This window comes from Brachionichthys hirsutus, unplaced genomic scaffold (genome assembly GCF_040956055.1).
Source record: "Brachionichthys hirsutus isolate HB-005 unplaced genomic scaffold, CSIRO-AGI_Bhir_v1 contig_712, whole genome shotgun sequence".
NCBI lineage: Eukaryota > Metazoa > Chordata > Actinopteri > Lophiiformes > Brachionichthyidae > Brachionichthys > Brachionichthys hirsutus.
The window spans coordinates 5,268-31,153 of NW_027180745.1; the positions used below are offsets into that span (position 1 = coordinate 5,268).

Below are 25,886 nucleotides of genomic sequence, written 5' to 3' on the forward strand. Positions count from 1 at the left end.
TAGATCCTGTCGACTCCCGCGGCTTTGGATCTGGTCCTGTCGATACTCTCCATTGCCTCCATCTTGGGGGGGGGGGGGGGGGGGGGGGCTCTGCCAAACATCCCTTTTCCCCTCTGCATCACTCAATGGGCCCGTCTCGCGAGGCAGCCGTGACAGAGGGATCAACAAAGCACACTCATCTACAATACAAGGAGACATGGCGTTTGATGTATTGTACCTCGACTGAAGGTTGGTTGGACAGACTTGCAGGATGTAAAAGGTACGAATGGATGTGTATGGACAGATGTTCCGAGGCGTCGCACGATGCCTTCAGATCGTGTGCGTCCTTGTACATTTCTCCATACGCCCACCGTAGGGAGGACGCTGACCACGAGCTTCCCAGCTCATTGGCGTATTAAGGCCATTTCGCCGCCGCTACATCTAAACCCTCTCCCTCAGGCCGGTGGAAAGATCCTTTAAGCTGCACTCTGCCCAAGCTCAGCACATGTGTACAGAACATTATCAAATGATTAGCATGAGGTTGTTCGGTGTGAACTGTTGTAGCTTGAATGCTTGTGGTGTAATGGAAAATAGTACAGAAAAAAGTATTTACAGAGTAACAGTGTTGTGTAGCAAGCAAAAGCCTTTTGAGAAATATGTTTGTGGGGAAAAATACACCTGCAGAGAGGATAACTACAGCTCTAACAGACAATATTCAGTGTGTTGGATCAATGGCAACGAGGAAAGAGCCAAAAACAAAACAAAAAAGAGCCCAAAAATCCTTCCTTCTTGACTAACATGGTTTTTGGATTCACTGTTAGGCGATGCCATCAGAGTTGATGCTAAACCCGCTAAGAGGCATGGCTTCCAGTGATCTGTGTAGTGTCGTAGTCGGGCCTCTATAATCTAGAGCGGAGGCCTCAGATGTGCATGCTGTATGGCAGGCTTGGGCTGTGTCGTTAATATTGTGGAGCAGTAGAAACTGGGGCTGTGTCTGTGCATGTGAACTGTGTACTATGCCACTCATTCAAAGAGGAGGACCCCCCCCACCCCCACCCCCGCATTCATCGCGAGTAGACCAAAGTTGCCCTTAGACGCCGATCTCGGGAGCATTTCTCTCCTGATGGATGTCAGGATTCAAAGAGCTGCCCGTGAATCCGCATCTAACTGTAACTTCTGCGCTGCCTCCCTCATGGCATGATCGTGACACGAGAGGCCGGCATGGGCTTGAGGATAGTGCCTAAGTTTTGCCATCAAAGCGAATATAATTGGACATTTGTATTAGCCTTATTGCCTATCGAACAAGCACATGTGATTCCTCTATCCAGCGAATCGCTTCTGTCGTCTGTCGGCTCCTTTTCATATCAGTCTCTGTTGCGTCCTCCGTCTGATGCGTCTGGTGTTACGGGGAAATGACAAACTGGTCTGGTTGTGATGTGTGCTAGAACACGTATGATTGTCCCCACCTCCCCCCCGATGGTAGTAATGTGCGCCATTGCTAGAACAACTGTGACAACGTTTTCTCTCTATCATGCATGAACCGCGTAGTTCACTTGTTGGAGGGTGAAAGGGAGAAAAAGCCATCCATTTGAAAAATACCAAACAATTGTTCTCAATATTAGTTTCTTTTCTTTTCTTCTACTCATTTGTTTCTCTTTTCCTTTTGATTTTTTTTGCTCACATGCCAATCTGGACATGGTACTAATATGCTGGGTTCTTGTCCATTTAACCACAGTGAAGAAAAAGCTGCAATGCTGCAAAAACATATTTATTGCTGTTATAATGTAGCTTGTGTTTGTAAATGCACTATAATATGGAGTTGCCTGATTTTTGGTTTGGTGCTGTGGGTCCTTCTTGTCCTAGACTTTGTGTTTCTATTCATTTACGAGTATTTTCATGCTTCCTTGCGTATTATTGGAGGATAACTTGACTTGTTTGTGTTGCGTTTTGGTTTTTCTTTTTTGTATGAATCCTCCATCCAAAAAACTACCAATGGATGACCATGGAGGTGTGCTAGTTCACATAGAATGCTGTGATTAAAGATGCCTTAAGTATTTAACAATCATTATTTATTACTAACTGTAGCTAGCTAGCTATTGTGGTGGAATATTTAACGTCTCTCCTAACTTTGCAATTTAATCAATATATTTATTTAAAATAATACAAAATATTAAAAAAAGAATACCTCATTATGCATTGGTTGGTGGGGATGCTTTTGCATGCCGTCTGTGTGTGTTTTTTTTTTTTTTAAGGAGAAAAAGCAAAATAAAAAATATTTGGGGGGGGGGGGGGTCCTGACACAATTTCTTGCCAGCGTGGTGCTGTTGGATTCCATTCCATTCATGGCGACTCTTAATTTAACTTTTGAATTTGTTTGCGTTTTGCTTTGATCCAAAACAGATGGCAGGGTACAAACCCCTTTTGTCTTTGTTTGTGTAGCTTTGCACTTAGCTTGATTTCGTTATAAGATACTACTTTGTTTACCATAATCAGTCCTTTATGAGTCCTTTTTTTTTTTTTTTTTTACCTTGACCTTCATGATATTTCATCATATCTGGATCTCAATTTGCTCTTTTTGGACTCGCGTAATGAAATGTATTATTTGTTCTAACGTATCGCTGGAAATTGCTTCGTGTGGGATTTTGGGAAGTATCTAACTTGCTAACTTGAGCCAATTCATCTTATTGAGCAAATTTCTGTACTGTGGTTATACAATATAGCTAAGTGTTTCACACCTGGGTATAATAAGCTAACTATGTTTTCGATGTGCATTTCTTATTAATACTCTACTAATCCTGCAAATTATTCTGACATATAGTGGATTGGAATGACGCTGGCTGGTATTACTCTTTGATTTTGCGCTCTCACTGGCCTTACCCCATGTCCTCCACAGTGTGCTCCATTACTCCAGAGCGAACTGGACAGTAGCCATAGTATTAACTCAAGCTGATGAACCGGAATGAACAGTAGAACCTAAAGCACAAGCTTTTTAATGCATGTCCTTCTCAGGTTTTCCTATGTGTATGTGGGAGTAGCTCTGTAGACGTGTTTAATATGATGCTGTACCTTCTTAATATTTCAGATGTTTCTTTGCTGCTGACAAATGTTGATTATTAACCTGCCAGTGAAAAAGGGAAGTGGCCATCTTTGTACAACACACTGCTGTTTTGCTGTAACTGCGCAATGTTTTACGATCTTGAGTATTTTATAGAAAAGTAGAAGTATGTATCAATAATATGAAAGCAATAGCTAAATCATAATGAAGAATAACATGATCAGTGAATATTGTGGAAAATCTTTAGATTCACTCTGGGTGGATTTTGTACTGTATTTATTACTAATGATGATGCAAAAAGTTGCATAGCTTAACCCAAACTGTTCTGTCTCTTTTTTATTTATTGTCTTGTATATGATCTTTTTGTATGTGTTTTTCAAATAAACCGCCTAAAATGCTGACAACTAATCTGACGTTGGTGTTATTTAGTGCCAGATTAAAAGTTCTTGAAATAGTTCTTTGAAATAGTGCTATGGAAACTTGAACAAAATGTTAACAATTTTAAGTCACAGATATTTGCCATTGTATTCCTCTCAGGTGATGCAACTGTATCATGAAAGTAAGAAATTACAGTACAGAGAAAATAAATTTTCTGATTGAGGTTATTCAGAAACTGTGTCATTATCCTGCTCAGCATGCAACTGGAAGAGTGTTAATCAATGCATCAGTAGTTTATTGCAGTAAACAGGTTTTATTTCCTTCTAAAGGGAATAGTTTTCTAAAAAAAAAGTATCAAACGAACTTGAATGTTAATAAATATGATAATTAATTTCTTGACTGGCTGTTAATGTTAACTGTATTAATCTTCAAAGTGGCGGCATCATACAATAAGATGTAACTTAATTTTCATGAGGGAGAAAAGTGCCCTCATTTGAAATTGACTTGCAGCCCATTTACTGCTGAGGTTCTCATTCAGCTTCAAATGAACTGCAGTCACAGCAAACTCAAATGTTCTTTCCACATGGCTGAGATGCGATGCTGCAACCAACTTGACATGGAATAACATAAACAGTATTTGCTATAAATTACAGGCAGTTCATGTTGACAGGAAATTCAGTGATAGCTCCATCATTGGATGGTAAATTAAATTTCACATAGATCTAGAGTTGATTGCAGGGATTGTTTTTCTGTTTTGTTACTAGAGCTTCACGCAAATTCAAAGGAAGCGACAACATCTAGTCTATTGGGACCATTTTGCTGGCTTCATTTTCCACGTAGAGGAGTCAAGACAAGGTCTGGATTCAAACCCAGAACCTTATCGTGAGGCAAAAGGACGAACTAAACTAAACTTCAAAAGGCTAAACAAAGACTGAATGTTTGTTTTGTTAAATTTACTTTTTATAACGCACAACAACAGATGGTAGCAAATGGCTTTCTCTGAAGTTAGAAGAGGAAACCTGAACCGTTGGCACGAACTTAAAAAGTGCAGTTGCCTTTATAAAACGTTATTTAAAAGGTTACAAAGTTGCATGAATAAATTAATGTTGATCAAGTTTATTTCAGTCTTTTAAGCTCACAGTTATGTCTCTAAAGGAGATCTCACCTGCTAAATGCACGCCTCAATATCTGGGGTAGAGCACTCGCTGAATCTGCCCGTCGGCCTTATGAGTGTCCAGCCACTTCCCACACTGGAAGATGGTGGTCACTGAGTTGGCAGTGTTGGTCAGCTCCACGCACTCTAAAAACCACCCACAGCTGGAGCTACTGTTGTCGTGCTCCACTTTGACCCGCAGCAGCTCTCCGAGGTCCAGTATCTCCAGCACGAAGCGATCCGTTCGCCCTCGCTCAAAAAGGTTGCGAAATTTCTGCCGCAGAGGTCGCCTGCCCGAATCCCCGTTGACCCCGTAGATGGTGATGAAAACATTGGCATCTGTGCCAGCACCTTTCACATCCCCGGTGATGACGATGATTTCATACTTGACGGGGACCAGCTTGCGGACTTTGCTCGCAAAGCTCTCGATGGTCTTAAAGCACTCAAAAGTTTGAAACTGGTCCTTTTTGGCTGCCAAAGGGATTTGTGCATCACAGTGGAAAAAATACCTAAACAGCAGGGGAGGTTCGGCGTCACATGACCACCAGCGCCATGACATTTTATATGACGTACAGCAGGATGCATGAGATTCCACTCACTTGTTCTCCAGCTCCATTTCTGTCACCACCACCTCCATAGCGTGCCAGAACGCTTCTTTCTTCACCTTCTTTCCATCCTTTGTAATGTGGCCGATGCAGATGCCGGCAATTTCCCCCAGGTGCTTTGATGAGAACTCAAATGTGTCTGTGACACCACTGGGAAAGGGCAAAAAAAGGACAGGAGGAGTTTGTGCTGAGTCTGATCTGAGCAGCTGAACTCAGGGGTTCGCTGTGGAGTTTTTCGTTTGTGTCTCCCGTGGGATCAGCTCTCCTGAGAGAGCAGAGGCTTGCAGAACAGAAACTGAAAGCACAAGATAAAAGAAGGGTGGAAAAACAAAACATCTGAAAGAGGAGATTATGCAAAGCCAGATGATAGAGCTTCTCTGTGAAGCTGAGGCACCGATACCCTCTTAGAAGACCTACCTTAAGAACTTCTTTTTCTTATTCTCCAGAACAAACTCCTTGGAACGGGCTTTCCTTCCTTCCAACACAATCCAGACATTTTCCGTTGTGGAGGCGTCTTCTGTGTTTGCAGTCGTCGTGGCAATTTCATATTCTGTTGCAAAGCAGAGAGAACGTTTTGTCACATTGTAAACATTTAAAATATTGTGATCAGATGCAAGTCTTCCATGACGGAATTTGTAATGGTGCCCACAGAATCCACATTTCTTACCTCCGCCGAGGAGGTATAAAGTGTGTAAAGATACCAAGAATTATTTAGAACCTTTTGTTGATGATGATCCAGATCACCATGTGGACGGTGTAAATCTAATTAGGAGGGGAATGAGCTGCTTGGCGGAGGTCTGCGCTCTGAGCGCTCCTCTAGTTACTTACTGGTTTTGTCACTGAGGTCTACAGAGTCGTTATTGGCACAGGCCAGCTCCCTCATTATCTGACCGTCGTCCTCATTTTTAGCCAACCAGCGGTCACAGGGAAACCTGAAGGTCTGGTCCATGGACTCATCTTTAACATCGATGTACTCCAGCTGCCAACCAGGAGCAGGGCCTGTTCAAAATTCTGTTCAATCAACTCTGCTTTTGGAGAGCGAAAGGGCCCTCTTGTTCCTGCCCTTCATCTTCTTCTTTCCTCCTCACCTTTGTTGTCATGCCACACCCGGACTTTGGATAATTCTCCCAGGCTGAGCATGTCGGGAAATCTGAACACGTCTCTCATTTTACACTCAAACTTGTTCCTGTTGGCGCTCTCCTTCAGAGGCAGCGTCCCAGTGTCCCCATACTGCCCAAACACCATCACAAAGACATTAGCGTCAGTGCCGGCACCTAAAGGAGCAAAAGCAGGTCACTGGTGAAAACACACATCTGTATTGTTTGGATCACGACTACCTTTAAGCAGGTAGTACTAACGTAACTTTAAAAGCATGTAGCCGTACGTATTATAAGAGTGAAATCTTGTCAGCTTTATCGTGAGTACAGACATTAGTAAGTAATTAAACTCCCTTTACGTAAACACTAACATTTAATACTAATGCTATATCAAAAAATTACATGCGAGTACACTCAAGAAACTTTTGTGCAGCATGTCGGCATATTTTGCATCAAAGTCAGCAAGTTGTAAATGTACCACAATGCTGCTACTACTACTACTACTACATACTGTACAATACTCAATATGCTCAAGTTAGAAGAATGTTTACATGTGAAAAATACTCAAAGATCTTCAACAAAAGTTTCCCCTTCTTTTGGAAATCAAACAAAGGAAAGTAACTAAATCAAAGTATCAAAAAAAAAATCCTTACAAGTTTGGACTCTGCAATATACAGCTTTACACATATACACATACCGGTACTTGTATTACATCCTGAAAACAATATCCGGGTAGATAGATCCTTTGACAGCCGAGGCCATGTCTTTACTACGCCATCCAAACCCACCTCCGACATCGCCGGTCTGAACTTGGATGGCGTAAGTCGTCTTCTCCAGCATCTCCTCGTCGTCCACCACGGCTGCCAGCTCACACACCTTTGTCCTCTTTGGCCCTTTTGTCCTTGACAGCCAGTTCTCGTAGGTAAACACATACACCTCCTCTGTGGTCAGGTTCCGCATCGTGATCTAACAGAAAGTATTTGTATTAGTTTATAGCATGCCTGCACCAGAAGATATGACAGAAAGTTGTTTTGTTTTGACCAATATTGTGACAACGAAAAGGATTAAAATCAATGCAGCAGAAGTAGAATTATAATATTTCCTTGTTTCCTAGATTTATTCATTGTTAAAATCTGGTGCTTTACATCATTCACCATCCAAACTTAAAGTTAAACTTCCTTAAGTCTTTCAGATTTATGTTAGAGGCAGTTTATTAGAAGCCTTAAAAAAGCAGCACTCTGGTAACTTTCCAACTTCGCACTCTCAGATTTCTTGAATATTCAGCAACAAATAATTCTGATCCAAGTTGTAGAAGCCAAATGCAACTGATGGAGTGCGGTTCCTATTTTGTGCACTGTGTGGCGCTGTGGCCATGTGGGGTATATAAGGCAGGGCCAATCAGGGGGTGAATAGGTGTTGACCCGGAAGGGCACATAGGTTTTGACCGCTCTGGCGGGATCGCTGCACCCAGATGATCGGGATTATTGAATATTATAAGTTGTTGTACTTTGTAATAAATTAGTGACATTTTATTCTCTTAAACCCGCTTCTGGACTCTCCTTTTCTTTGGATACGGCGAAACCAAGACGTAGCCACAGAGCGCGTCGAACCGAGAACGACCGGCAACACTCCAATAGCCCAGCATTGGGCTGGCTATTATACTGTCAAAACCTGCCCGATTGGAGTAAACTCGGAACCTCAGGAGACCTGTCTTTGGGAGACAGCCAGTGATGATCGTGTGAGCTGCGGCGTGGAGAAGTGGTCCACGAAGATAGATTTGACAGCAGTCAGCTGTTCCTGGGGAGCGCTGTGGACCGGAGCTGGATTACGGAGCTGGACTGGAGCGCTGAACACCATCGCGTGGATTTACAATAAAGGCGCCCGACGGGAGGTACGTGTAGCGCTCCACCACCAAAGGCCTATTGTGCGCGCACATTAAATCCAACGCATTGATGAACATTGAGCGCGTTTTACGCATTGAAGCGTTGCGCTTTCGCAGATTGCGCTGGATCACGTGACTCGTTGACCTACTTTCCTTTGCGCTCACTTGAGCTGAATCTCGCGATACGAACTATGGAGGCGTGCGCTTTGGACGTGGACCCAAATGCTGGAAATGAACAACTTGCTAATGGTGTAACTCAGAAACGTGTTGTGAAATTAACAGAAAAGGCTTTAGCTGAGAAGTTTGAGAAGTTACAACATATTAGAAAGTCCAAGTTAAATAAGGCATCTGACATTAGAAGGGAGTTGGATGATTTAATGTCTGATGGTGATAAAACAAAGGTGATAAATGCTTTTGATGAATTGAAAATGATTTGTGATGATGCTAAAGGTGTACATGAGTCATTTATGGGTTTACTGCCGGCTGAAGAGGCTGAAAAGCATGAAATATGGTTTAAGGCAAAAATGATCCCAAACAATGAGTGTTTTGCCAATGTCAGTTTATGGCTTTCTCAAACTGTAACCCAACCTCAGCCAAATATGAATGAAAAGGGTGACAACGATGAACTCTCTCCTGAAGACAGCATCTCAAATATAAGTCGCAGAAGCAGTCAAAGGAGCTACACGTCTAGTGCTGCATCTGCTAGATTACAGGCAGCAGCAGATAGAGCTGCAGTTTTGGCTCGAGTTAAAATATTGAAGGAGCGACATGTTATTGAAGAAGAGGAAGCAAAATTGAGAAGAAGAAAGGAGATGCTTGATTTGGAGGCTGAACTGGCGGCATCTGAAGCAAGGTTGGAAATTTATGATGCCGAAGAAAAGTGTCAGTCACAAGCGTACTCAAATACGAAGGGTATATGCAATAGAAACAGGATGGCAACAAATGATCGATTTACACAAAATGAAACACAACGTCAGTCGCTCACCGCTATGCAGACACCTGGAGACCTTCTAACGATCATGAGCAGACAAACTGAGATTATAGCAGCTTTAATGAACCAGCAGCGGTCAATGACGCTCCCACCAAGAGACATTCCAATCTTTGACGGTGAACCCTTGCATTACAGGACCTTTATAAAAACATTTGAGCAAGGAGTGGAAAGTAAAGCAACCGCAGCAGACTGTTTGTACTATTTGGAGCAATTCACCAGAGGCCCGCCTCTCGAACTGGTGCGGAGTTGTCAACATATGGACCCAGATCGTGGCTACGTGGTGGCCAAGGCTCTACTGCAAGATCAATTTGGAAATCCTTACAAAACAGCTACTGCATACATCAGCAAGGCTTTGTCATGGCAGACTATAAGAGCAGACGACACCAGGGCACTTCAGAGCTATGCACTATTTCTGCGTGGCTGCTGCAACATCATGGAGGAGCTGGAATATGTGCAGGAACTGGACATGCCTGTGAATATGAGGGCAATCCTTGCAAAGCTCCCATATAGGATGAAAGAACGCTGGCAGAGCAGGGCTCATGACATCATGGAGTCTACTGGCCACAGAGCTAGATTTAATGATCTGGTGGGATTCATGGAGCGTCATGTGAGGATCCGTTCAGATCCCTTTTTTGGAGATCTGCAAGAATACAGTTCTAATACAACATTAAACCAGCCAAAGTCACAACCCAGCCATAGAGAGAAGGGGCATGTGGTCGCCAGCACAGTGACCGCTATGGGCTCTCACAACGAAGTTAAGCCGTCACGCTCAATCAAGGAGAACGAACGCTGTGTTTGCTGCTCCATGGAACACGCACTGGAAAACTGTCAGCAGTTTAAGGAGAAGAGACACACGGACAAAGTGTTCATATTGAGGAAAGGGGGAGTGTGTTTTGGATGCCTTCATCGAGGCCATGTCAGCCGTAATTGTGAAGCAAGATTGCAATGTGAGATCTGTAATCAATATCATCCGACTGTGTTGCACATAGATCGACAGATCACTGGTTTAGAAGATGGACTGGAATCACCAGAACCCACCTCAGTCTTTCATACGACTTATGGACATACAGGGGCCGGCAGAGGTCGCACCACGCTGTCAGTGCTTCCTGTTAGGGATGGGAATGATGAGCTGGACACTGGAACGATGTCAGCCAGAGGAGAGACCAATTTCCAAGCTGTGTCCGGTGTATGAGGTCTAGTTATTGTTGTGATGCTTCAATATTTGTTGTATTTTGTGAAATGTTGAGAATTGCCATGTGTGATACCACGCCAATTAGGGGCCGGTGTGTAGAAGCCAAATGCAACTGATGGAGTGCGGTTCCTATTTTGTGCACTGTGTGGCGCTGTGGCCATGTGGGGTATATAAGGCAGGGCCAATCAGGGGGTGAATAGGTGTTGACCCGGAAGGGCACATAGGTTTTGACCGCTCTGGCGGGATCGCTGCACCCAGATGATCGGGATTATTGAATATTATAAGTTGTTGTACTTTGTAATAAATTAGTGACATTTTATTCTCTTAAACCCGCTTCTGGACTCTCCTTTTCTTTGGATACGGCGAAACCAAGACGTAGCCACAGAGCGCGTCGAACCGAGAACGACCGGCAACACTCCAATAGCCCAGCATTGGGCTGGCTATTATACAAGTAATAAATAAACTAAATGGTATTTATGTAGCAGGTTTCCTGTCAGACCAGCCGCTCACTCTCTCTCTCTCTCACACACACACACACACATCTTGTAGCAAGTGAAATTTAAAGCAGTTGAATTTACAACCTTTAAAACACAGCAAATGCAATAACAGATTCTGGGCTCCCAACAGGAGTTTGACCTACACTGGTGTGCTGAAAGGTTTGTAATTCTTCAATGTAAACTGTACTTTTGATGTGTTATCAAAAATGGAACCAGAGATATCAGTTACCCTGTCAAGAAAGAAGTCGGGTCGACTTCCAGAGCCGTCGACCCGAACTCTGATCTTCTTCAGCGGAGCGATGTCGTCTATCTCGAGACTGAACGTGTCTTCCTGATCCCTTTCATACCTGATTGATGCAAAACAATCACACGGATCATTTTTCACTTTAATATAATATACCCAAACCAGTTGTTATCTTGGTACCGGTTGCTTATTCGCCTGGCCTGGCGGTCTTTGCTTCCCTTTGAGGAAGATATTCAGCTGATTAATGCAGCACCATTTACATCAGCCGTTAGTGTACCGTGGATTTCTGCTTCCTGTGACTAAAAACAGTCCAAACAATAACCATTAAAGTTATAAACAATTAACAATTAGATTAAACTTTTTTTTTTAGACCAATAAAGCTACAGGGAGCTACTGATTTACTTGATAATACTCTTTAGGTTCAGCACAGCTTTTCAGACCTGATTAACAGAGTACAACCACAAACTTAATGAGAAGTGTATCATGAGGAGATCATCATCATCATCATCATCATCATCTGAGGACTGACCTGTCCTCGTTTTTGGGTAGGAGCATCTCTTCTGTGCTCCCATTGACTCCAAACACCGTCAGGAATATTCTAGTATCTGTTCCGCCATACTGAGTGTCACCTGTGACAACTGTGGCTGAATAAATAACCTACAATACATGGCAGGAAACACAAACAAAGACATATTATTTAATACATGCAGATTATTTACCGCAGTTTAATTGTTCGGGTTTTGTGACTCACTTTGCGAATAATGTTTATTGTGCTGGAGTCCATCACATTTAACAGTCTGACAGTCAGACCGTCTCCTCTGTCTTTCGCCAGCCAGCACTTGCATGGAAAGTTGTACTTGATACCTTTGGTTGGCACGGCAACCGACAGCTCATCCACCAACCAGCAGCTCTCTGGTGTGACACCGTTATGGCCAAGCTGGTGAAGAGACAGGAAGGAAAGAGAAGGGAGGATATGCATTGCTGGAGAACTGATTCATCACTGGATCCTTTTTGATGTTGGTACTAGAAGGCATAGATGGAATTAATTATTGCTGAGCTAGAAGGTGTTTATTCAGAATGTTAAAACTGGTGCATCTGAGGAGATTTAGTAAGCGACAGTCCCAGATTCTCACTTCCACCCTCTTGATCTCTCCTACGTCGGTTCCGTAGCACACAAAATGCTCCATACTGCCAGCAGACAAGGATTTCTTTCCATCTGGCAGGTCCAACCAAAGTCGGTCGGTCTCCCTGTCGTTGGGACCGATGATGATGATATAGACCCTGGCTGTGGTGCTGGCATCACGGTCGACACCCGTGGACAAGGTGAAATGATAGGGGATGACTGGGTGGAAGAAAAGAAATGCAGAAATGGTTAAAAGAAGAAACCCCAACCGAATTTAAGACGAAGGGATAGCTTGTCGTTATGATAAACATATTTGTATTTCTAAAAAAAAAAATAAAAAAAAATCTGACAAGACAATTGAAGCTGTTCTCACCTCTGGGCTAGAAATATAAAACTAGACAGACGGTGGTGAAATTTAGACTGGAAACAAGCGACAACTTGTGACATGATCTTGTCTCCAAACATTTTGTTCTCACAATGAGATTAGCGATGCAAAAAGCAAAGAAATATTGCTACATGGATAATAGAAATAGAAATTATTCCCTTGTACTCTTACTTTCAGCATTTGATGCATCACATTAACCATTTGCAGACTGTTATCATCCAACTGAAAGCAAAACTAGAGAAAGACAGAAAAGTCTCACGGCCTTACTTGGACCCTCTTCCACCACTGCCACCTTTTTCTTCTTTTTCTTCTTGTTGGCGTTTTTATCCAGTCCGAGTTTGGCTTGAAGCATCTTCTTGGAATTTGGATCAGTTGTTCTTTCACCTTCATACCCCTTAACCCGACACACAGACAAAGCAGCAGCTTTCACAACATTAAATGCAAAACATAGACCTACATAGGCGTAAAATCATAATCGCACCATGGATTTGAACGAACCTTCACGAAGAACGTCCTCTCAATGCGTTTGTCCTCTTTCTTCGTGGACAGCCAGCGCTCACACAGGAACACGTATGCCTCTTCTGCTTCGACGTCCTCCACCTCCACCTGGTCCAGGTACCAATCGGCTCCGGTCATAGAGTTGTCGTGACGGATGCGAATCTTAAACACTTGCCCCAAGTCTACAGCTTCAATGGTGAACTTGTCCACCTGAGAGACAAAGGGAAGACAACACACATTGATATTTATAGAAAGCAGCAGAAGCCTCACAAAGCAAGCTTTTCTCACACACCTCTCCTCTCTCAAACTTGTTCTTGTTTTTCTCCGATTTGGCAAGTTTGCGCTCTCCTGTGTCTCCCAGGTCTCCGTAGATGTTGAGGAAGACATTGGCGTCGGTCCCGGCTCCGTACATGTCACCTGTCCGCACAGACACCTTGTACGTGTGAGCTGTGAAGGACAAAAGATGTAATCATGCTTCATGTAGAGGTGCTTGTTTTTTCAGATTTAATTGACAAATCAGACTATATCAACAGTCATAGTGTGAAGTATATTAAAAGCTGATCACAATCACTTTGAATATGTGACTACTTCTAGCAGCATGTATTAGTACTCATTATGCAGGCAAACGACCATGAATGTGTTTTATGGTGCTTTTCTGTAAATGCTTTGAGTTAATTTAATTACTGCATTGCATCTTTTCTTACCATAAATTCATTATTTCTACGCAAGATCAATATATAAAGTAAAAGTGCCTAAAGAGAACAAGCAAAAAAATATATATATATTATTCTTCTGAGAGATTGTGGAGTAAATCTATAAGGATTCATTAAATGGAATTCCTGTACAGGGATTGTTTGGTTCCTATGTACAGTATGTGGGTTAATATACTTTATTACATCCCACCAGTGAAATGAGACTGAACCTACTTTCCAAAGCATCCTCCACCTCTACTTCAGTCCGTTTCAGCTTTCCATCCCTGAGCAGTTTCTCTGTGATGATATCCGAGGGCACCAGCTCCCTCACTGTCTCCCCGTCATCTTCAGACTTGGCCAGCCAGCACTCGCACGGAAAGATGGTGGTCTCTGAACCCTGACACCAAAGACAGCTATCAGGCTCTGAGATGTGTGAGCCATGTGTGTGCTGCAATATTCATCTATTAATCATTTAATGATTGCTCAGTAAGGCAGACATACAGACATATTCTCAAGTGAAACTTTTCCTACCTTTCCTTTCCTCAGCTGTCGTCTGATCTCCACTCTGTCGAGGTGCCATCCTGGGTTGGTCCCCCTGTTGTCGTGCCCGATTCGGATTTTTTCTATAACATCGCCAACGTCCTCCAGCTGGGAAAAGACAACCACAGTGCTTACAGACATGCAGACACGAGCTTTAAAAGAAAACTTAAATCCACTCACCTCCACAATAAACATGTCCTCAGCTGCCCTCTCAAAGTACAGACGTCGCTCTCTTTTGTTGACACACAGGTGCTTTTGCTGTGTACACACTCCTTTTTGTCCGTACAGCACTATGAACACATCAGCATCTGTTCCCGCACCAAACTCATCGCTGGTGTAGATCTTTATCTCATAAGGCACAACTAAAAATGCAGAAGAAAAGGTGACAACTTGGATTGGCTTCACCTCCTTAAGCCTTTATTGCCAGACGTATCATATTTGATACACATGGCCTTTCAAGATTTTGAGACTTGCATCTGCATTTACCATGAAAAAAAAAAAATCCAGATTTTGCAAAAGTTACGTAAATTACAAAAGCTCATGGTGGCGCGCTTTAAAGGGTTAAACATCGAGACGCTGTGGTGTCATGAACCAGATTTCATTCTTGCACAAATGTGGCACTTTATAGGGCCCCTGACATGTAATGATTTTCATGGTGTTTATTAGTGCTTTGTTAATAGGATTACATAGTTCTTCACAGCTCACATGGCATGTAGAGTTCAGTCTGAAGCTCAGCTGGGTAGACATCCCTCACAGTCGCCCCATCATCCTCTCCTTTATCCAACCAGCGGCCGCATGGGAAGCGTAGTCTTTGGCCCTGCGAGGGGGCATCGACCTCGACCCAGTCCAAGAACCAGCCGGGTGAACCCCCTGATGGTGAAAATATGCTGCTCATTTTACTGCTTCCATATGCAGCTGTTATCTTCTGATCTGCAGAGCGTTTCCTTCTCTCACCCGAGTTGTCGTGCCCAATTCGAAGTTTTTCCAGGTCACCCAAATCCACCGCCTCCACGATGAACTCATTGATCATCCCCTGTTCAAACTTATTCTTATAATTTTTACAAGCCTTTAGATTGATGATCCCTGTGAGTGACATTTTATTTTTTATTTGCTTCATCATCATGCGGGCAACACCATATCACATAATAACAGGATGGTGAAGAGTGAGACAAACCGGTGTCGTCATTTTCACCAAACAGGATGGCGAAGACATTGGCGTCAGTTCCTGCATTCTTCTTCTCTCCGGTTTTTATTTTGAGAGTATATGTGGTTGACATGGCTGCAACACAAATATATAAGATAGCCAGACTCTTTATTCCTTTCATCCGAATACAGAGTCTGCCCTTCTTTGCATGTTCCAACAGCAATTAAGAAACAGTTTATAACATGGCAATATGAGCAAGCTGTGAAGCTGCATTTACATTTCTGTTCGAGCCCCAGAGCGGCGCCTTTTCCTTCATCATCCTCATCCTTCCTCATAAAGGCCTCGTCCACGGGAACCAGCTCTCTCGCTATCTGTCCGTCATCCTCATCCACAGCCAGCCAGCGATTACAAGGGAAATAGTACCTATACAGACCCAACAGACACCTGAGATCAACTTTCTATCTCAAAAACCACATTATTCAATCAGTTGCATAATCAGGGCTGCACAATATCAGAAAGCATATTGTGCAGCCCTGCAAAGGATGGAACTGCTTTTGAAGCCCATTATCATTGCTGAACAAACCTACGTGGTATCATCCTTTGTGTCCACTATCTCAACCCGATCCAGGTACCAAGCTGAATGAGAGTTAGTGTTGTCATGTCTAATCCGTAGTTTCTTCAGTGGACCAAGATCCACAGCTGTCACGATGAAAACGTCCTCCTGAAGAATGACAGCATTTGGAAACGCTAGTTTATTGCACACAATACTCTCCGGACAAACTCCATCTAGTAAGGAAAGAAGACGTGACACCATTTAGATCCAGAACAACTACCGATAGGTCCAAATCCTTTTTTTTTTTGGATTGTGACGACAGCATTGTTGTGCATTCAGTCAAACGGGGCTCCTCTGTGAATTAACATTCAGCGAGAGACAGAAGGCTCTTGTTACGCTCATCTGCAGGGAGACATGCACCGTAGTGTGTGGACAGTGTTTCTACAGAACCGGGTGCAGTGTCAGGATGAATAATTCACACGTTTGGATTAAGTAATGTGTAGAAGTAGGACAGATTAAATGACACATGGGATTCCTCATGGCTTCTCTCGGTCACCGCTGCCTGCCCGGAGGAGAACTAGTAACCGAACACCTCGGCTCAAGGCTCACACCGTGTGGTTGTTGGTTCTCTTGGCTATCTGCCAGTTCATATTGAGTGTAACTTCCTAAAAGTGTAGCGCAAATTGTGTATTTTGTATTTGAAAATAAACAACTTAAACATTTGCTTGTGTCAGTATAGCTATGACTCAATATTTATTTACGCTCCTTTAAAAAAAAGATATTTTCCTGAGGCAATAGCCAACAATACAGAATTATATTTAAATTAAATTATATTAAAAAAATTAAATTAAAATGTAATCTGTCTGACTGAATTTTGACATGAATGCTATTTTGAGATGAAGTCGTACCTCTCCCCGCTCGAATTTGTTGAGGTTGTCAGAGTTCCTCAGCTCACGCTCTCCAGTGTCTCCAGTGTCTCCATAAATATTGATGAAGATGTTTCCGTCGGTCCCGGCACCCATCACGTGTCCAGTGAAGACACACACTTCATAAGTGTTGACTGTCAGGCAACAGAGGGGATGAATTACTAACGCCTATTTAACCTGTCACTCATGTTGACCATCGGTCAAATCCAACCTTCCATCCTGAGTATAAGACACAAGCCTGACGAAAAATATAAGGAGAAACAATCTAAATGTTTCTGTGCTTAATGTCACATATGGGGTTATTTACAGGAAAAAAATGACTAAATATTTAGTCAGCTTTTTGAAAGATATTCATTTTAAGCTTTTTATTAAAAAGACTAAAGTCATTGAAAACACATGGAAGCAGTTCACACATCAAACTCCTGCATGAACGTCATGCCTGTACAGTGTTAGTCGTGCTCCGATTTCTATTTGTCCTGTACCGTCCAGTTCCTCTGCGTCCTCCGGCAGCAGCTCCACCACCAGCTCACCGTCCTCCTCTCCCCTGGCCAGCCAGCGTGAACAAGGGAAATGGTAAGTCAGCACCACTTCTCTCATTTCCTCCTCTCCATCTTCGTCTTCATCTTCCTCGTCTTTCTTCCTTTTCTTCTTCTTTTTCTTATCCTCCTTTTTCTTCTCCTTGGGCACCATGGTCATGACGAGATGTTTGATATCAACCGTCTCCAGGAACCAGCCGGCCCCGATCCCCGAGCCATCGTGCCCAACGCGGATCTTGAAGATCTTCCCCACGTTTTTGGCTTCTAACTGTGGAGCAATTTCAGAGTCTCACCTAAGAATCGATCCATTTATTATTTTCCTTGCCAGCAAGACTAAACTACAGAAATGCACTCTGGAGCCTCTGAAACCAATGCGTTGCTTTGATACCTTGAATATTTCCGTTGTGTCCCGCTCATAGTTGTTGGATCTGCTTTCCAGAGTGATGACCTCTGTTTTCCCGTTGTCCCCGTAGATCTGGATGAACACTCTTGCATTGGTGCCGGCAAACATCACATCACAAGTCACGACTGTTATTTCATAGTTAATCACTGGAAAGAACAGAAGTCATGTGATTTTCATTTCACAGTACTGAGACGTGAATGTACTTCCAGTGTGTGTAACAACAAGACATACATAAATGTTCTACGCATACAATAAAAGAGAACGTCTACACACATTGTTCCATTTCCAGGATCTCACTGGGGTAAATCTCCACCTCCGTCTTGCCGTCAGCCTCATCCTCATCCAGCCAGCGGTCACTCGGGAACATGTAATGCTTTCCATGGACCGGAACCACAATCTGAACACTGTCCAAGAACCAGCCCGCACGCATGCCTTCATTGGTGTGGCCAATCAGCAGACGGTTGATCTGGATGAAGATTAAATGGAGGATGTTATGCAAGCAATTTATTTCTATATATTTATCAAGATAAACACCTTCATCACCTGTCCAACATCAAAGGTTTCCACCGTGAAGATGTCGACGCGACCGCTCTCAAAGTAATTCCCAAGGTTGTTGTCAGAGACCACCAGCATCATCTTACTGGTGTCGCCTTTCTCTCCGTACAGCTTGACGAACACGTTGGAGTCTGAGCTGCCCCCAGAGATGTTTCCCGTCTTCACCGCTATGTGGTAGTTAACGTCTGCCGTGCACACAGACACGCGGCCGTGACGTTTCGTGGACTTCCACTTTGAGCTTTACAATGAGATCCTCTAGCTTACTGTAAAGACGCTGCCCGTTTGAGAATGGCACCAGCTCTCGGACGATCTGTCCGTCGTCCTCATTGCGGTCCAGCCATCTACACAGCACATCAAATGAATACAATCTCATCTGCAACACACACACACACACACACACACACACACCTGCACTTGCAGTAACTGTTCAGTCTGTTCTTGCTGTTTACAATAACTGATGCACCTGTTGCAGGGGAACTCGATGGCGTGGGCCTCGGCCTGGCCCTCCTCTCTTACAATCACTTTATCCAAGACCCAGCCGCAGCCTCCACCTTTGCCATCATGTCCGATCCTCACCCGGTGGATCTGCCCGATGTTTACTGCTTCGATGACGAACTCATCCGACTGGAAAGATAAAAAAAAAAAAAAGTCTCATTCTATAGGACCAAGTGACAAATATCATGACATATTTATTTTAATTAGTGGATTAAACATCGTGATTATTTGATGGATATTTGACAAATATGTGCAGCAGATACAGGATTACAAATGCCTTGCATTATTATTACTGAGATGAAATCCATACAGTGCGAATAATATTCCCCAAAATTGGTACTCTTGAATCATCATGTCATGAATGCCACGAACATGTATAACAGGAACATACAATAATGATAAACTAAAGATAATATTTTAGGAGAGGGGAAATAATTAATATTTTTGCTCCACAATGGAGGTTTTCAACCAGGTCTGATTATTTGTAGCAGGATTACTCAAAAACTAATCAATGTATTTCAAATGAAACCCTGCGGGAGGGTGAGTCTTGGGACAGAACAGGAAGATTAAAATTTTGGTGTGAATCTGGAAACAATTGACTGTCATTTTTCACATTGTGTGAAGTATGAACGGGTGCAATTTGGTGTGCTCCAACATAAATGAATAAATAAATAACATCCAAGTCCACTGGATTTAAATACGTTTTCATATGAGGGGGTATGCCCTTTAAATGATGGTGTTTGTAGTTCAGATTCACGGCTCCGCTGAATCAAAAAGGGCTGCTGTGTCTCCTTAACGTTTCATTTGCCTCCACACCACTCGTAAACCAACGTTACTCACATTTCCCTTCTCAAACTTGTTGACGTTGTTTTTGCAGTTAACCAGACACCGGTCTCCCGTGTCCCCCTGGTCTCCAATCAGATTTAGGAAAACGGTTGCATCTGTGCCGCTGCCACTGACAGTCCCCGTGCAAACTGTCACTCTGTATTTGATCACTGCGGCACAGAATCAAACAAGATTTACACTTCTCTTCTTTGACAAAGAGGAATTGAGTTGCTTAAGGTGTATATACAGGAGGATAAACATACACGAGAGGGGCTCTGGGATCAGATCTCCACAGGCTGGTAGCTCTCGAACAACCTCGTTATCATCTTCATTTGTGTCCAGCCAGCGCTCACATGGAAACGTATACTTCTCCTTTGTCAATGTCCTCATTATAGTTGCCTATTTGGAAAAAGACATTGCTGCAGGGATATATGAGGCATCTCTAGATTACATCTTAATTGAAATGGTTATAATTTTATTACCTCTGAAATTATTTATTTTTCACTTTACAGTTACACAATAAATGCTAATATTTTATCAAATTGTAAGCCTGTAGGAAATACGTGGTTAAGATTCCTTTTAAATTATTTTGGTCTGCTTATCAACCAGATAATGTATTTTGATTAGTTTTATTTCCTGACAATACCAGTAATATTAAATGCTAATGATTAATCATTACTGTTATCATTATTACTTATCATTATTTAGAGGAAGAACTCAGGGCAGTATCACATATATATGGGTTGGGGGGCGCTACAAAAAACTCAGAATGCATCATTATCAAGATGACATATTTTCTTACTTTGCTAAGATGCCACCCGGCGAAAGGATTTCTCTTCTCGTGCCAGATGCGAAATTTGAGCAATTTTCCCAAATCAGGCATTTCAACCTGTAAGATCACAACATGTTAAAAGTAATCTATAAAGCTCGATTACCTGAATTATCTATCGATGAATGTGACCTACACACCATAAACCTGTCCACCTGTCCCTGCTCAAAGTTGTCTGTCTTGTTGTCCAGTCTGATCTCATCGCTCTTGCCTTTCTCGCCGTAAACCTGGAAGGAGATTTCTGCATCGGTTCCTGCGCCGGGCAGGTCTGACGTCCAGATCCACAAGGACCAGGGGTGTTCTGATTGGTGAAAGAACGCAAGCCATTGTTTCTGATTTGTGACTATTATTGGATGGATTAATGGTGGACCATTGTCATCATCATTTATGTGACTTTCAGGGGGGGAAACAGCCTCTGTCCCCTGTGTCTGAAGAACAGACTTGATGCAATGAGAGACTTGACATGTTGAAAAGGGTGAAAAGGTTTACTCCTTAAATATTTCAGTGGAGTATCTAAAACAGATTTTAGATACACCAAGTGGGTGTAATGTGAAACTGAAATGAAGTAAAAACAGTAACCAAATATGTGTGGTTTGAAAAACAAAAAAATAGAATCATGCACATATTGTGCTGATAGAAAAGATGGAAACAGATTTAGTGCTTACTTTTCTCTAGACGGCATATTTGACTTCATTTTATATGCAATTAGAAAAGTCACACTGGAATTTGCTAAGCAGAGTGAAGGTAGACTGCCTTGCTGTTTGATTATGCAAATGAGATTGATTTATTTCTGCTGCTGGCAACATTATCGTTCAACTCACTCTTCTGTCTCTTCTGCCTGAGGGACACCATCTCATAGAGCTCTCTCTCTATCAGCCCGTCTCCCTCTTTCTCATCCAGCCATTTGCTGCATGGGAAGGTCTGCTCTATCCCTGTGAATGGGCAGTACACCACCACCTGCAAAAAAAAAAAAAGCATTGCTTTAGCTCACGGTGGAAAAACCGGACCGTTGCGTGCGCATGCAGGAGGCGTGCATGCAAAACGTACCTTCTCACAGTACCACCCTGCGCTGACTCCTTCGTTGCCGTGTCCGATGGTGACTCTGCTGAGAGGACTGAGAAGCGCAGCGATCTCCACGTTGAAGATGTCTGTCAGGGCACGCTCAAACTTCCCTCCAGCCAGAAACACCTGGGTTTAATCAAGTAGGAGAAGGGATTCAATCACACTCCCAGAGTGGTCTGAACAATAAAGAAGAAGAATGTCAGCTCCACTTCTTCTAAATCCTAGTCAGTATTGAAAGCCGCTTCTTTGGATACCTTGCCGCTGTTCTTCAGGCCTTTTGAGCCGTGCATCACGATGTGGATGTTGGAGTTGGTCCCAGCACCTCTGATGTTTCCTGTCACAACCTGGACATTGTACACAATACCTGGAGGACACAGTTGCGTGTCAGAGGCTCACAGGCTGTGCTGACCTGGGACTCCCGAAGGAGCTGAGGCGACTCCAAGTCATTGATACGCTGATCCATGATTCAGTGACCTCATTAAAAACTTTGTCAAGCTGGACAGAAATCATGTTTTTCTTTTGAACTGTCTTAAGATGGAAAAACAGTATGTTATCAATCAAAATGAAATAAAACATCTTATCCTCACAAGCCTTCATGCACTAATGATAATTTTCAGAGCAGGACGGTAATGACTTGAAAATAAAGCAAATGATTTGGAAGAGGCAGCTGAGTACTGAGGTAATTTATCCTCATGCATTTTCATGGAGGAATTGAAAGATGTGTCTTATAATAAATCATTCCAGGCTCGTCCTCACCTGTCGGCTGGGTCCCTCCGACTAAGATGTCCCGCTGGATCTTCCCATCATCTTCGTCAGTGGCAAACCAGCGACTTATTGGAAATTCATATACTATTTTGTTTCCCAGATCGTCCACAATCACCTGCGTACAATGGAAAAATAAAACAAGACTAACATAACCAGAGCAAATGTGTGATTGAAATCTGTTGTTTCCAAGAGTTTGACCGGTTGAGTTGGAACTAGTGACCAGAAAATAACCAGACAAATGTGGGACAACAGGTCTGTACAAGTGGGACAAAGCATGATAATGAGGGACACTAAGTAAAACCGCCATGCAGTGAATGATGACAGGCAGCTGTCAATCATTGCACGTCCTTTTGCAGTTCTTGGTCAGGTAAACCTTAACCTTGTAAACCTTTATCGTTGCCTCTGCGCCCTCCTTCTTGTCGCGTCTCTTTTTTGTCTTACGTCCTTACCTTGTCCACAAACCATCCCGCTGAAGAGCCTTTGTTATTATGGCCGATGGTCATCTTCCTCACTTTGCCCAGGTTTGGTGCCTCAATAGTGAATTTGTCCTCTGCGCCCTTTTCAAAGTTGTTTTTGTCATTATCAAGACGCCTTTCACCTGAAATAAGCATATAGTACGTAGTTTATAGGAAACATATCCTGACTGTATGTCATCACTCTTGTCTAATCTTCGCTTTTGTTCTTTCGTTCACCTGTATCGCAAAATTCCCCAAAGATATTGATGAAGACATCTGCATCTGTTCCGCTGCCTTTGACATCCGCAGTGAAAACGCTGATTACGTATTTATTATCTTAAAGCAAGACAGAAGATTAAAATTCATAAACCAACTTAGAGCAAAAACTTAAATAGGGTACACCAAATACAAAAACTGTGTTCGTTATTTCAAATATTCTATGTATTTATTTGTGGAAATGGAAATGCTACAAATGTTTCCATAGCATTTTGACTAATGTTTAGACAAACATTTTTGTGTGTACGTACATTTAGGCATTTCCATGGGGTCCATGCTGCCCAGCAGGTCTCTGATAAAAAGGCCGTCTCCTTCCACCTTACTCAACCAGTTGTTACACGCAAAGTAGTACCTCATGTGAGGCCTGATCACGTCCGTCACCATCACTCTGTCCAGGAACCAGCTGGCGCTCATGCCAGTATTGTCGTGCTCAATTCTGAACAGCAATAAGAATTATAAAATCTAAATAACTAGGTGCCAAAGGAAACAAACATCCCGGCATCTCATCCAACGCCACAGCTCTGCACACGCTCAGCCCAAAGCGGTCCACATTGTCTGGGTCAGAAAGGAAAAGCCAAACGTACCGGATCTTTCTCAGCGTGCCGACATTGTGAGTTCTGATTCTGAACACGTCATTTCTGGCCCTTTCAAACGCCGTACGGCTCCTAAAACCAGAAAACAGCTGAAATCATCCTGAATTTCATCCTATGTGTCATAAAAGCTAAATATATACAGTGTTTAACAACACCACCACTAACAACAACAACAACAGCAATACAAATACAAAATTATTGACAAAATCATGCAGTAAATTAGATCATGCAGACAGCAGTGATCACAACAGTCACACAGTCAGATCTTTAACATGCGCCGCTCCACTGAGCAATAAATACTTCTTTTCTGTGCTGTTAAAGAGAAGAAAAACACAAAGACATAGTTTCAGCATAACAAAACAACACAGTCAAACATACATTACAAATATTAAAATGAATGCTCTTTATTTGACCTAATTATTTGACATGATGCTCGAGGAGGACCTACTTGCTCGCCAGGTGAACCTTCGGGGTGATGCCGTAGTCGCCAAACAGAGAGATGAACACGTTGGCATCAGTTCCAGCTCCTCTCTCGTCTCCAGTGATGGTCACCACCTCGTACACTGGAGGACGCCATGACAGATCACCAAGGAGCGTGGGAGAAGGACGGCAAGGCACAGCGTTAAATGTAAAGGTGCTGTTCTGCTATTAGATAGATCTCGATTTGTCTGATGAGGAGGAGGAGGAGGAGAAGAGAAGAGAAGCTTCTTTATACAAGTTAAAGAAACAACCTGTGTGCAGGTCAGTGATGGCTGAGGAGTGCAGTACTCAGGCAGGTAAAGTACATTTCACATGAACCATTGGACAGATTGTGATGCAACGTGGATGGATCCGGATAAGGAGGCCATCATGAGACTGCTGGTTTTATGTTCATTGGCATTATGGGGAAACTGAAGGTCTGCACTCACTGACCATTGTGAATTAGAATACAAAGCCAGCCGGTGTAAAGCTGAACGAGAGCCAGGTGTCATACGTGGATAGAAGATAAGACTGTAACCCTATACATCACAGGGTATTCGATTTCCAAACCATGCATTGGGACTTTGTTGCAGGACTCAGAAGCCTCATTTAAGGATCTACCTCTTCTTTGGGAATTAGATGTTTTCCCTCAAAAAGGATTTATATAGGATTACCTTGCTTATATACAGTACCATGAATTTATCAACATGCATCTTGCCCTTCGAACATTTTTACATGTGATATAAAGAGTTTACCTTTCTTTTTGTGATACTCATCCTCATAATTCTCCATGTTTTCTGGCACATAGTTGCGAAGCTCCTTCTCGTAGATCTCAGCATAGTTTTCAACCTTCTTCTTCTTGCCCTTTGTCTTCTTGGGGTCTTCATCGCTATCTCTCTTCACCGAACCTTTCTTCTTCTTCTCTTTCTTTTTCTTTTTCTCTTCCGCTTCATCCCCAGCTGTCTGTGCTTCCTCTTTCTTGGATTTTTTACCGTCATCTTTGGTTTCCTTATTCTTGGACCCCATTTCGTTTTGACAGACGACTTCTTTGATCCTTTCTTTGTGGTTTCAATCAGATCAGGGAGTTTTTCTCATCTCTTTTTACCTTTGGAGTCATTGCTGTAATCCTCATTATCAGTGCTCGGCAGGCCATTGTTCAAATCATCCCCACTCTCCTCTTTGTTTTTGTTTTTAATTCTTCTGGACCATTTCTTTATCTTGTCCTTTCTTCCTGGTGCTCCTCACATCAGGTCCTGATGTCTCAGAGTTGTATCTTTCCTCATCACTGTCTTCAAACTTCTTCTTTGGTTTTCTGACGCCTTCTGACTTACTCACCAGCTTGCTTTTCTTCTTTGACTTTGGCTCCTGATCCTCCGAGTCTTTGGTTTCCTTCTCCGCACTCTGGCTGTTTTTTTTCTTTTCTTTTTTGTTGGCATCTTTAATTTATTGGCTACCTTGAGACTGTAACAGATTCCTGTGTGCTGTGGTGAAACTTGATTAAACTGACCCGTGACTCAACAGGAGTGACCAGCTGGAAGCACAGCTCCGAGTCAGAGTTGTCACACACAAAGATCTACCGGAGCACAGAACCCGTTACTCCAGTCACAATTGTTTCTGTAATGCCTGCTGTGTGAAGGACCCTGGATGAGGCCACTATTGCAGGCACCACACATTAGTTCTGCTGCTGAAACTGAAACAA

The 25,886-nt window shown here is 42.9% G+C and overlaps 1 protein-coding gene across 1 annotated transcript; it reads right to left on the reverse strand.

The window, feature by feature from the left end:
- Window positions 1–4,593: 4,593 nt before the first annotated feature.
- Window positions 4,594–25,213, reverse strand: LOC137916606 (lipoxygenase homology domain-containing protein 1-like). Its single transcript, XM_068759594.1, has 42 exons — window positions 24,943–25,213; window positions 24,177–24,291; window positions 23,720–23,800; window positions 23,387–23,571; window positions 23,097–23,195; window positions 22,854–23,002; window positions 22,396–22,519; window positions 21,894–22,003; window positions 21,625–21,765; window positions 21,399–21,534; window positions 20,718–20,878; window positions 20,551–20,637; window positions 20,012–20,147; window positions 19,764–19,918; window positions 18,892–19,052; window positions 18,693–18,769; window positions 18,417–18,613; window positions 18,147–18,339; window positions 17,859–18,019; window positions 17,417–17,738; window positions 16,917–17,068; window positions 16,043–16,176; window positions 15,733–15,878; window positions 15,486–15,590; window positions 15,266–15,394; window positions 15,017–15,181; window positions 14,492–14,673; window positions 14,303–14,419; window positions 14,006–14,168; window positions 13,372–13,526; window positions 13,080–13,289; window positions 12,849–12,975; window positions 12,207–12,415; window positions 11,825–12,010; window positions 11,603–11,730; window positions 11,059–11,176; window positions 7,056–7,233; window positions 6,259–6,444; window positions 5,999–6,169; window positions 5,588–5,720; window positions 5,165–5,320; window positions 4,594–5,074 (listed from the first exon to the last, which is right to left on the reverse strand). Exons 1-42 carry the CDS (start codon window positions 25,211–25,213, stop codon window positions 4,594–4,596), a joined length of 6,792 nt encoding a protein of 2,263 aa, XP_068615695.1.
- Between the last annotated feature and the right edge of the window lie 673 nt (window positions 25,214–25,886).